Source organism: Melopsittacus undulatus, chromosome 3, assembly GCF_012275295.1.
Source record: "Melopsittacus undulatus isolate bMelUnd1 chromosome 3, bMelUnd1.mat.Z, whole genome shotgun sequence".
In the NCBI taxonomy this organism is placed as follows: Eukaryota; Metazoa; Chordata; class Aves; order Psittaciformes; family Psittaculidae; genus Melopsittacus; species Melopsittacus undulatus.
This window is the reverse complement of record NC_047529.1, coordinates 97327907-97340819: the sequence shown is the minus strand read 5'-3', so window position 1 is coordinate 97340819 and position 12913 is coordinate 97327907. Positions and strand designations below refer to the sequence as shown.

General features: G+C 37.1%; 1 protein-coding gene across 4 annotated transcripts in view; it reads left to right on the top strand.

Annotated features, from left to right (window-relative positions):
- STRN (striatin) overlaps positions 1-12913 on the top strand; it is a 67615-nt gene that overhangs the window by 41867 nt on the left and 12835 nt on the right. For 2 of the 4 annotated variants that reach the window (XM_031054784.2, XM_013130611.3), the window contains exons 8-13: positions 2364-2474; positions 4668-4754; positions 5307-5450; positions 7808-7944; positions 11672-11847; positions 12681-12728. In XM_031054784.2, coding sequence (XP_030910644.2) covers positions 2364-2474; positions 4668-4754; positions 5307-5450; positions 7808-7944; positions 11672-11847; positions 12681-12728 — 703 coding nt within the window. The remainder of the gene's footprint in view (positions 1-2363; positions 2475-4667; positions 4755-5306; positions 5451-7807; positions 7945-11671; positions 11848-12680; positions 12729-12913) is intronic. The other 2 variants (XM_034060304.1, XM_031054785.2) reach the window with 1 other exon arrangement.

The window sequence follows — 12913 nt, the reverse complement described above, 5'->3', positions numbered from 1 at the left end:
AGGATGCAGGAAGCATCCTGGGACAGTTGGTAGAAAATTAATGTATGAAGTATTTTCCTGACAACAGTATAGTCTAATATAAATATTTTTTGTTGTTGTTGTTGTTGTTGGAGGAGAGCAAAAAATCTTGTTTAGCCACGGAGGAAAAGCATGATTAAAGCTTACAATGTGGTCCCAGAAAGAATACATACTTGTTTTCTCTCAAGCGTATTTTTTTCATACCCTTGCTTAATGTAAGTTCTGATCATTAATGTTCTTCATGCAATTTTTTATTAGTAGTAGTACTTAATTGGGCATATGTAATAAGAAGACATGACTTAGCCCACAGACCATCTTTTTTAGAGCCTCTCTTCAGCTTATTAATATCTGTCTTTTCGTAGCTGCTGCAAAAAGACTAATGTCTCAAGACTTTGGGTCTTGAATTAATCTGTCACTCATGAATATAGTATCGTGACTGAAGGATTCAGAGGAGTGAGAGTTCATCTAATCCAACCTTCTGCTCATTTCCATTTGCAGCAGGTTATTGTGGCCGCCTTCTGGTCAAGTTTTGAGTATCTTCCAAGAAGAGAGTTCCCATAAACTCTTCAGGGGCAGTAGAATCATAGAATAGTTTGGGTTGGAAGGGACCTTCGAAGCTTATCTAGTCCAAACCCCCTGCCGTGAGCAGGGATAACATCAACTACATCAGGTTGCCCAGAACCACATCTAGCCTGGCCTTGAATGTCTCCTGTATTCTGGTACTTGACTGTCCCTGTGTTAAGATCTATTTTGTCCTTCTGTGATGCAAGTGTGATCAGAGTCTGTCTCTGTCTTCCCTGCACCTGCTCATTGGGCAGTTGTAAACAGCACTAGGGTACCTCTTTTACTATTGCTGAGCACTCACAGTAGTTTCAGCCCGTCCTATCTCATCTGCTCCAGTTGCCTTAACCATCTTAGTGGCTCTGCTGGACTTGCTGTACTATGTCAATACTAGATACTTAGCATTATACTTACAAGGCTTCCCAGTGTAAGAAGTACAATAGTATAAAAGGTGTGCTCTCACAGATGCCAGATGAGGAAATAATCACTTCCCTCACACTACTGGCTGCATTTTTGTGAATAGAGCCCAGGATATGGTCAGTGGACTTTGCTGCAAGAGTATGCTGCCGATTCCTCTTCAATTTGATGTTGAAGAAGGACCCCCTAGGTCTTTTCAACATAGTTAGTTTGTAACAAATCAGTCCCCATAATAACACATGTCCAGCTGTATATTTTCTATCCAGTGATAGTGGTTTCTTCAGGTTGTGATTGATAGTGTTGTGCTTCCTCTACAGACATTTAGTGTCTGCATGTTAGTTTGAAGATAAGTTTATTATTGTTCATATTTTAAAAGCTCTAGAATAGTTTACTGATGTACAAAGCAAACTTAGTCTGAAAGGAATTAATTTTTAAATAATAAAGTTGATATTTTAATTAAGAAAACAAAACAGAAAGTGCATTTAAAAGAATTTTGTAGCTGTAATGGTCATGAAAATAAATGTATTTGAGGAAAAGCTGCATTACCTCCCTTCTCTCACAAATTACTTTCTCTAAGCTGCCTCAATGCAGTCTTTCCATAGATGGAAAAAATTGCTTTTTTGTATGTGAACTCATGTAAGGTGTTGTTCAAAATCTCCAACTACCATACACTTCAGAAGAAGAATACTTCTCTGTATCATATCACAGGGGAAGCAATTTGAGAGGGATTTAAAAATAAGAAAGGGGGAGGGGATTCTTTTTTTTTCATTAGGCACATGATTTTTGGTTTTGATATTTTTTCCAAAGACTAATAACTCGGGCCTTTTCCTTTCTGTGAAATTTCATGGCTTTAGTGCTTAAAGATTTTATTCAAGAAAACCTTGGTGACATGTATACTATGTTCCAAAATTATTTAAATGTGCTGCTACCTTAAGTGACAACATAGCACAAAGATAATAAAATGAGGATTGGAAATGATGCAACATCTGATTTGTGAAGTTATGTTGACCAGTAACGTAGCTGCTGCTGCTTCTAGATATAGTAATTCTGTCCCTGGAGGAAAGAAAAAGCTGAAAAGCATATCCTGACTTTTTATGAAGTAAATATTGTTTACATTTGTGAACAGCTGTGTGCTTGGTTATAGAAATTAAGCATGTGAAATTTTACCTCAATTTTTTAGTTAAGAAGATTCTGAGCAAATAAAAGGGGAATGTGAGTAGCAGTTTTACAGCTTTCATAAGCTTGGTGCTATTTTTGTCTGTTTAAAATAAGACAAATGCCATTGACAGCAGCTGTTACCTCCTTCAGTGGAGATCACTTGGTGACATTATTGAAAAAGGATGTTTCATTTGTTTCACTTTGTTTAGAAAAGGAAGACCAGTGTCTCATGCCTGAAGCTTGGAATGTCGACCAGGGAGTAATAACCAAACTCAAGGAACAATACAAAAAGGAGCGCAAGGGGAAAAAGGGGGTGAAGAGTAAGTGGAAAACATTGCACCTTAAAATCATAAATCTCACATCTTTCACACCCTTAATTCTATCTCTCTTTCAATGTTTTCCTAAAATTACTTACTCTTTTACTTTGCTGCTCCTGACTGCTTTCCTCTTCACCAGTTCTCGGGGGTTGAAATTAATGACAGTCTATGAAGTTACCTGATAAATAGTTGGATTAGATATGACTTCTTCCAACCATATGTTGGATTAATTAAAAACCCTTACTTCGAGCATGGAGTAAATTTGAAAATGCATTGGTTTAATACTTCACACTTTAATGTAGAAGACTTCAGAACCCTTTCTTAGCTGAAAAATGCCAGTTTCACAGGAAGAGTTAATGTCTGGTGTGTAAATAAAACAACCCAAAAATAAACCAAAACCAGAAACTATCTTGAGTATCCTAGTAGATGACAGAGGGAGAAAACAGGTTAATTTCTACCCCTGTTTATACTTAACATTCACAACATGAAAACCATGCTGTCATCATAATTTGTTATGCAGGGCTCGAAATAGGAGGTAACTCTGAACATCAGTTCATTTGTAAATCACAGTGTTTATTTATTGATGTTCAGACCTGTGGGACTAGGCTGTAAAAATGTTTGGGTATTGTTATCTAAACAAAAAACTGTGATCAGTATCTGAAATACAGTTTCTAGCCCTGTATTATATTTTTGTTACATTTCTTGAAATACAAATCTGTTTTGTAAAATCTGTTTTTTGAAAAGTGAGCCTTAAAAACTTTTTGAATTCAGATGAAATGCTTAAAATGAAACACTGTATTCACAGCTATATTTCAAACATCTAGCCATATTGAAAAGTCATGTGTGAAGAATGTAAATTAATAATATTGCCTGTAGCCCAGTAAGAAATTTGAGGGATGTTTCTCCCTTTGTGGGAAGATGCTTATGAATACTAAGGAAATTCTCACTTCCAAAGAGATATGCATAATACTGCAAAAGGTGTCAGATCCTCACATTGAGGCTGACTTGTTTTGTTACTTTTTGTATTGATACTGTGATAAGCTGCCGCTCAGCAGTTGGTTATGTTGCTGAAATAATGCTATCAAATACACAAACTAACCCTCCTGTTTCTAATGGAAAAAAAGTAAATCATTACCATAGTCTAAATTTCTGAAGTGGTATTTTTGTCATCTTTGGAACCATTTGGAAATTAATTGCAAGTCTGACAAGAAGCTGAGCTGGCCAACTAAAGTTTTCATGTTTCACAAAATTGATTCTAAGTTTCTTTGTAGTTAAGCTAGAGAGGGCATATCAACCTATGACTTGAGTGAAATTAATTTTTGCAGCTTGTCTGTAATTTGTAAAGTACACAGACATGCTGTGTAGTTCAGGGTGAATAGTTACAGGGTTAACTTAGCAGAAATTATTTAACCAAACTGTTGAAATTCTTGAACAGCTGCTGTGCTTTTTATTTTTGATAAGGCAGCACTTGGACATCCAGTGCTCCTTCATGAAGATTACTGCTCAGTACATCTATAGTATCTTCTGGATTGATTTGATTGGTTTGATCTTAAGAGACCAAATGGTTTACTGCAGTACAGAAATTAAGCATCTTTCCATGGACAAATCATCCTTGGAAGGGCATCAATACAGAAAAATCAGGAATAATCACAGCCTGTTTTCAGCTATTCATGATATTGCACATAGTGCAATGTGAGGAAAGAAGTCTGGGGGCAAAAGAAGGGACTAAATATCTTGATGTTAAATTGTACAAAGTTTGTTTCTGTGACCTTAATCTTGTTATAAATGGTGCTTAAACACTGAGCTGCCACTAAGTGAAATATTGTTTTTATAAATCAGATATGATAAAACAATCTTGCAAAATCCTACTTACTGTTTTCATGAATCAAGTAATATTTTTGTGACAGAAAAATTAAATGCAATTTAGCTTATCTGTCATAATTAGGGTGGACAAAGTAGAGTTTGTAACTGCATTAGTAACCTTTCGATTTTGCAAGGCTGTAGTAAACACTCCTGTGAAGTAATAAGAGAATAGAATCATAGAATAATAGAATGGTTTTATGAGAGAATACATATGTTAGAGTACACTTCTGTGTTAAAGCTGCTTGAAAATAGCTGTATTATTTACTGGTCTAGGAAAAAACATAATGGACTATGGGTAAGACATTTTCCCATTCTTAATTAAACTTACAACAGGAAAAACTACCGAAGATATGTTTCAGCCTCAATCCTATATAAAACAGTCAAAACAGGGATGTGGGAAAATGATGGAGCAAAGCACAGGTAAGTGTCCAGAAGGGCATGGGTCTTCACCATACATAGCTTCAGGAAGTAGGCCAGTGAAGCCAGTTGCATTTATATTTTAGTATAACTTTTTGGATTATGTAGTTCATGATACTACACTACTGCACAAATAAATTTAAAATAATCATGTTGTCATAAGAATATGATGCACAAAGTACCTGATGCACAAATTTTAAAATATTCACAAATGTCAGCTATTGTTTCAGAAAAGTAAATATTCTAATAATCAGTGACTCAGTTGGAAGCATTCTTCAGCATCCTATGCAAGTAGCAGTATGAATTTATAAATGTGGGGAGAATAATGCGTTCACAAGTCTCAGTTGCTTCTGTCACTTTCTTTTCAAGAAATTCATTTCATGCTGGATGATTAGTTACTGTTAAAAATAGGTGCTCATTAGTTTTTCTGTGGTAACGTTTCTATGCAAGGTAGGATCCATTGTTGCATGTGCTGCTGTAAGTGTATCTGATATAAGTAATGCCGACATGAGCTATGCATAAACCGTTTAATTTTTTGTGTTTTTTTTCTGGTAGGGCCCAACAGGTCAAAGCTACAGGATATGCTTGCAAACTTGAGAGATGTTGATGATCTCCCTTCATTACAGCCATCTGTTGCACCTTCTTCTAGGCCCAGTAGCTCAAGGCTCATTGAACATGAGATAAACAGAACAGATGAAGGTAAGCATTAAAAATGTGCGTACACCTTTGTAAAGGGCAGATGTTTATAGTTACTTTCTCAAGATTATCCTCTAAGACTTTCCTAGCACTTTACAAATACTGATTCAGCACTGTGAGTCCTAAGTGCAATAAATGTCATTCCTATTCCCCCCCTTCCAGTCACTGTTAGTGAGGTCAAGACACCTACCTACTTAAAATCTTCACTGAATGCCTTTGAACATGGTGGAAAAAACTTCCACTTGGTGGCTTTGTAAATACAAGGATCTTAAGTCACTTGCTTTTGTTTGTGCTCAGGCCTGGTGGTGAAGTGTGGAACGTAAGTCTCATGATGCAGGAACATCTTTTTTTTTTTCACATCAACATAACTTTACATTCTGTATACATACATATACACACACACATATCATAGAATCACAGGATGGTTTGGGTTGGAAGGGACCTTAAAGATCATCTTCTTCCACCTTCCACTAGACCAGGTTGCTCAAAGTCCCATCCAACCTGCCCGTGAACACTTCCAGGCATGGGGTGTGTATGTGTTCTTCATATGTATGTGTTCTTTTATTTTTTTTTTAAAGTGCAAAGGTATAGGCTCTGGAGCTGAATGCAGGTGGCTAGGTATAGCTTTTAAATGCACATGATGATTGTGTAGTGAATCATACAGAACAATTTATAGCTTGCCAGCGTATTCATTTCCATAGTGTGTTCCAAAAATTAAAAATTACTCGTATGGGCTAGTCCAAGTATGGAAAGCCATGCATCTTGGCAATGAGGCACATGGTTACCTTCATAAGTATTATGTCCAAAAGCTGCTAAGTCATCTATTTAATTCAATGTTTGAATTGCTATGTATGCAGCATAATAAAATAAATGTATGAGGCTATATTTGTAGAAGATCATATATGGTCTTTATTTAAATAGTAAATTAGTCTTTTGAAAATGAGCAAAAATATGAGTTTCACTGAGCAGTCTTTCAGTGTGTGTGCAAAAGTAGGTTGGTCAAGTTATAATTAAGATGCGTAAAAAGCCCCGGCATGCGGCATAGTTACCAAAGATCTCAGTAGTTCTATTTCCTACATGCTCAGTGATTTCTTTATGAAAGAAGGTGGTAACTTAGCAACGCTTTGAGAAGTGGAGGAATTTTTTGTTGGATGTTTCCTTTCCAACTTGTCTCACATGTACTGAGAGCCATATTAGCAGACCTCTAGTTTTGTGTCCTTTCAAGAGTGGGTTTTTAATTCACAGACTCAGATGGACTCCCATGAAATTGGAAGAGGACAGCTGATTGCTCTTAGTCTGAGTTCAGTATTAGAAACTACTAGCTGTGTGTTCCTTTATAAATCTGAGACTATATTTTTGGCATACAGGTTTTTTTATTCTAGTAACTACAAATATGATTTCCTGTGTGTATTGTGTGTTAAGTGGAATATTACATTATAGGTTCAAAAGATAGAAAGGGAGAATGGTGGTTTAGACTTGAAGGTGAAGAAAATAAGAGATGTTTGTGATTAAAAGGTAGTAACTGAGAGAGTTAAACACAGAGATTGAAGGGCTTTTGATTCTAAAAAGTAATAGAAAGCAAACAGAACAATCGGTAATAGTGTAAATGTGGAGTGGAAAGACCATTTTATGCTGGGTGGAGAGCTGAATAGCATCTGAACCTTATGCCTTTGGGACAAGGTGGGGAAGCAGCCTGAACAGATCAGGCTATTCATTGTAAAGCATTAGTTTGGTTGGTTTGAGTTTAGTATTGGTGCACAGAATGAGATGGTCTTTTCTCTCTCCTTGGTAGTAATGATATTTGCCAAGGCTTGTATTTACAATGGAGCTAAAGGAGAAAAAAAAAAATTACTGAAAACCCTTTTGAGACAAAAGATGTATAAAATTGAGTGAAGTCTCTCAGGTCCAAAAGATTGCATTGTAGGCATACTTTTGGATATGTGTGGACATGGTGCTAGGAAGAAGAGTCCAGCTGCTCTCACCAGCTATTCCTGTCTACATGTTTGCTACTTCCCCAGAGCCTATTTGCACATTTTATAGCAGAGTTAGGGAAGGGCCTGAAATCGTCTGTATTCCTTTTGCATTATATACAAGTGAATGGTAGTGTACTCTTTCCTCCTGTAGTTAATTACACTTAATGTCTTGAGTCATGCACACCTCAAGTGTATTAAGTTCAGCGGATATTGTTTATTGGTAAGTACAGTGATTATCTCTAGAATGGTTATTTTTTTATGCATTTTTATATGTTTTTGCCCTCAGCTACTTGAGATGTTTAGTATTTGGAAGTGGAAAATATGATTTTATTAATCAGTCTTTTATAAACCCATGTTTCAGGATTTTTTTGTTTTGTTTTCTTGCAGTGGAAGCTTTAACATTCCCTCCTTCTTCCGGGAAATCTTTCATTATGGGAACAGATGAAGCCCTGGAAAATGAGCTGGGTCTTGGAGAACTAGCAGGCCTTACAGTAGCCAATGAGGCAGATTCACTGACTTACGATGTAAGTGGTTATTAGTGGAAATTCAAGGTTCTACTGTCTATTTGCTGAAGGCAGACACAAGTTACATGTGTGTAGACTCAGCAGAAAACATTTCCCTGATAAAATTATGGTGCCAGAGGATGTCACAAATTTTTACTTGACATATCTGTTCTTCCCATACATAACAGCCTTAAAGCTCTCTTATAGAGATACAGCTGTGTACTTGTAACCCCAGTGATGCTGAACAAAATTAGAAGTAGCATGGCCACCAGATTAAGGGAAATTAATGTCCCCTCTACAAAAGGCTGGTGAGGCCATAACTGAATGCAGTTTTAGGATTCTTGACTTCAAGAGGGTTGTAGAGAAATTGGAGAGAGTCCAGCAGCATTTTCCTGATGAGGAGGTGTTAAGGGAGCTAGTCTTGTTCAATTGTTAGGAAGCTTATGGGTGCTGGAGTAGCAACCTAGAGGTACTGGAAAGATGCTTACAAGGGGGAGCCCAATTTCTCCATAGTGCCAGGTGTTAAGAGGAAACAGTAGCAACTTATGGCTTGGGAAGTTCTGGTTGGGCACTGGGGGAAAAAGTACTGCTTAGGAGGTGGTACTGAAGCAAATTAATGTCTTTGTTGGTGGCGTGGATAGTGGGATTGAGTGCACCCTCAGCAAGTTTGTTGGTGACTCCAAGCTGTATGGTGCAGTCGACATACTGGAGGGCAGGGATGCCATTCAGAGGGAACTTGACAGGCTGGAGAGGTGGGTCAGTGCAAACATTGTGAAGTTTAACAAGGCTGAGTGCAAGGTCCTGAACCTGGGTTGGGGCAGTCCTAAGCACAAATACAGGCTGGGTGGAGGGTGGATTGAGCAGCCCTGAGGAGAAGGATTTGAGAGGTGTTGATTGACACAAAGCTCAACATGACCCAGCAATGTGTGCTTGCAGTCCACACTTGAGAATATTAACTTCTGTTTGTTCACTTGTTAAATGCCTTTGTGAAGTCCTTTGGTCAGGAATTCATAGTCATGTTTACCTCAACTCTTAACCTTTTTCTAGTGCTGACAGTTTTAAAAAGAGTTATTTACGAAGCTTCTTGCTTCTGTCATTGTGCTCTTCATTGAAGAAAAATTAAAGGCTACTTTTTCCATTTCAAATTTCACTGTGTGTGTAGCTAGCTTGCAAATAACATGATGTGGTTTTATTTTGGAACGCTTAATACTTTCTTCCAGCTGCCAAATATGACTCTGATAGGATTAGTGGAAATTTGGTATTTTAAGTGGCAATTTTGAATCATATGGAGAGTGAAGTTGAAAGATTCGTGTGAATTGGTCTTTAAATGTGTTTGCTCTCAAGAGTTGCTGATACTTTCCCATTTTCAGTCCCTTTTGTCCCGCTGACACTATTACTGGATTCTTCTAAACCATGGCAACCTCATTTAATGGCTTAAGTTTTTTGCATGTTGCTGTGGCTGTCTGTAAATTAAAGAATGGTTTTCACCTTGTAAGGGAGATTATGAATTTATTACTTAAAAGATAATTTTTTTCATCTGGTGGGTAAGTTTTCACAATGTCTCACAAGATTAAATTTCCCAGCTTGCTAGCCAATGCTCTCAAGTTTATCTTTTTCTTTCTTTTACATATTGTTGTCTTAAGAAATGTTCACTTTGGTTGGTTCTGGTTTTCTGCCTAGTCTTCTGGGTAGATTAAGAAACTTCATAAGATTATAATAGGCTGAGTAGTGTACATACAAATGACAGAATCATTTCATTTAATATTATATATTGAGCTGGAGTTTTGGGACTTTGCAGTAGGTTGTTGCTTGATTTCCTGTAACTGAACAAGCATGTATCTGTAACCCTACTTGCATATCATTGCTGTCTCTGGAGTTTTCAAGTTGTCTGTATAGACACAAATATTACTATTAGTGGTAAATCATATCAGGTGCTAATTTGGGGGTTGAGCACACACCACCCCCCGCAACAGCTTTTCAAGTCTCAGATTACCCCACTGTTGTATTTTAGCAGGGAGAGGGAAAACGAGGCTGGCTGCTGCATTAGTAACCCAGCCTCTCGCAGCTTGTGAGAGACTGGTGGGTTGAAGAGAAGTGATGGTGGTGCAGTCAGGCAGGTGCTGTGTCAGGGCTGGGATCTGTTTCATCTCTGCTGCTGGCCTGCTGCTGGCTGGTACTGCACTCCATCTACTTCCTATCTCTAAACTAATAATCTTGGACTTCTTTGGAAGAACATCTTTGAAGCAATTGGAGAATACTATACTGCCAGCACTGGCATGCACTGTTAGGCCATCTGAGATGTCTTTGTGGCTTTCGCAGATGTGATGCAGGACCTATGCTGCTGGTATGGGAGCTGGAGGGCAGGAAGGGTTCCCTCCATTACCTAATGGGCATTAGATGTCTGTGTTGCCAAATTCCTCTCCAGGTATCTATTAATACTCTGTATGCCATGTACCCTTTTAGCTGAGACATTCTTGGCCAATATTCAGAAAATCTGCCATAGCTGCTGACTTTGCAGTCCTGCCTCATCCTCACACCAGCTCAGGCATTTGTCTGTTCCCTCACTGAGCCAACTCAGCTTGGTAAACTGGCAAAGAAATTGGCTTGTCTCCCTGAAGCAAGACAGTGCATAATTACTAAGAAATATGATGAAGCTAAATGTGTTGTTATGACTCCTTTCTCATTGTTAAAAATCGATAGAACCTCTTAATTATGTTTTTATTATTAAATATGAAAGTAACAGAATTTAAGAAAAGGCACTTCAGTTCTTAACCAGCATCACCCTGCCCCACATTCCAGAATAAAATGTAGAGTACTGAAGTGGCTCAAAACAGCTGTCTCTTACTTGCAGTTAATGATACAAAATTATTTGGGATTATCTGTGGCTTTCAACATAATGAAATCATCAATGTTTGCATTACAATTGTTTGTTTTCCTGTTTTTCCATAACCACTATCAGAGTGGTTATGAGATGGTAAATTCAACTACAGCAGTGTTGACTGTCAGAGTGATAAAACTCTGTTCAGCATTTCAAGTCAACATTTGTTCAGAGGAGCAATGTTGAAATAACTTTATTTTTTTAACGAACTTTCTTTTTGGATCTACTGAAATGCATTTATTGCCAAATAATTGTGTCTGTGTATATGATAACTATACTGCTTTCCAGTTATAGTGTGTAGCCAAAAGTCTTTTTTTTTTCTGGCAAGCTTTACATTATTACAGAGCTTGTGTTGCCTTAGGTGTGTAAGTTAGATTGTGTTCCTTTATGTTCTGCTAGACACTCCTCTGTTTCTCTTAGATCTTTATTTCAGAGATGCCATGTCAGTGGTATTTTGGATATTCAGGGACCACAGCTTGGTTGAGTCAGGCCCATTGTTAATGAACAGCCAGTATGTATAGATAAATTTCAGATACCAAACTAAGTTCACAGCAGTATTGGTCAGAAAGGTACTTCTCAGCTTTTAAATTGTGTAACTTAACAGGCATGTGGAGTATTTCAGATTTGCACAGAATTTATTGCTGTGGACTTGACATAACTTGTTGCTTTTGTGGAATACATCTGTGTTTGTTCTTATTTTGAATTGCCTGATCAGTGTTACAAATTGACCATTGCTCAAGAGCCGGTTGTTACGAAAAGTGGGCGAAGTAATTTGACATCTTTTGAAAATGCCAAACTAAATTTCTTATTTCTCCCTTTCCTTGTGCCTTCCAGATTCATTAAAAGTTTGGCATATTTTTTTCCTATTAGATAGCAAACAATAAGGATGCACTGAGAAAGACTTGGAACCCCAAATTCACATTAAGAAGTCACTTTGATGGAATAAGAGGTCTCGCTTTTCATCCGGTCGAACCAGTCTTAATAACAGCTTCAGAGGACCATACATTAAAAATGTGGAATTTACAAAAAACAGCCCCAGCAAAAAAGTAAGACTGTTTTTACTTTGTTTCAAAAGTAATTTTCATTTATGAAGAAAAAAACAATATTGTAGATTCCACTTCACTGGATGGCTCTTGGAGTTAATGGAAATAGTTCCTTGAATGTAAAGAGTAGAAAAACAAGCTCTTAGAGAGGATTGAGACTTATAAAGAGTGCCAGAAGAAATCCATGCCTATTTGTGAATGTGTTTTGTTTGTAAAAATGAAAACCATTCACTTTTTAATATTTTCCTTGTTGATAACATGGAAAATTAATTTACTAACGAAAATATTTGGATGTGGCCTGTTGATGTGCTTGCAAGTGTATGTAAATGTATTAAAATGCATTTTTATATATATGCATGTGTATGTATATACATATATATGCATATACATGTGTACAGCTGTCAACTTTGACTGAGATATTGCTAGGTTCCTTTGTACACTGTCTCTTGTGTGTTGCTGGGGATTTTCAGAAATGAGAGCAAATTTGCAGCAGCTCTAATATAGTAAGGGAGTACATCATATCTTTTAGGAGGACTGGGCAAAGCATGTGGGCTTTGCCCCCACTGACATACCTACCTATTGGTTTGATTGGTCTTGAGAGTTTGTGGACTCTGCCTTGAAGGTCTTTAAACAAAAAACCAACCAAACAAATCCTATAATATTTTGAAAGAATGTAAAGAATTCTTAGACATAACAAAAATCATGTTGGGAGAGGAAGTTGGGAGAGAAACAGTTCAACATAGCAGTGATTTTAAGAACTTAGCTGTTCTGGCATATTTTTGTAATGCATTGTGTCAGATCATGTACATGTTAACACTTTCTTGTACTTCATTTAGGAGCGCGTCTCTTGATGTAGAACCAATATATACCTTCAGAGCACATAAGTGAGTATTTCCGCAGAAGCCTTGTCATATTTTGAGAAATACATAATTTTTAAACACTGATTTATTTTTTTTATCTAATTCCCACCTTGTCAACTGGTAATTTTATGTGGAGCTTTTAGTTCCCATGTTATTTAAAATATCTGCAGATGTTCATCTCCTTTTTGCATAATTATTTATATCTGGAG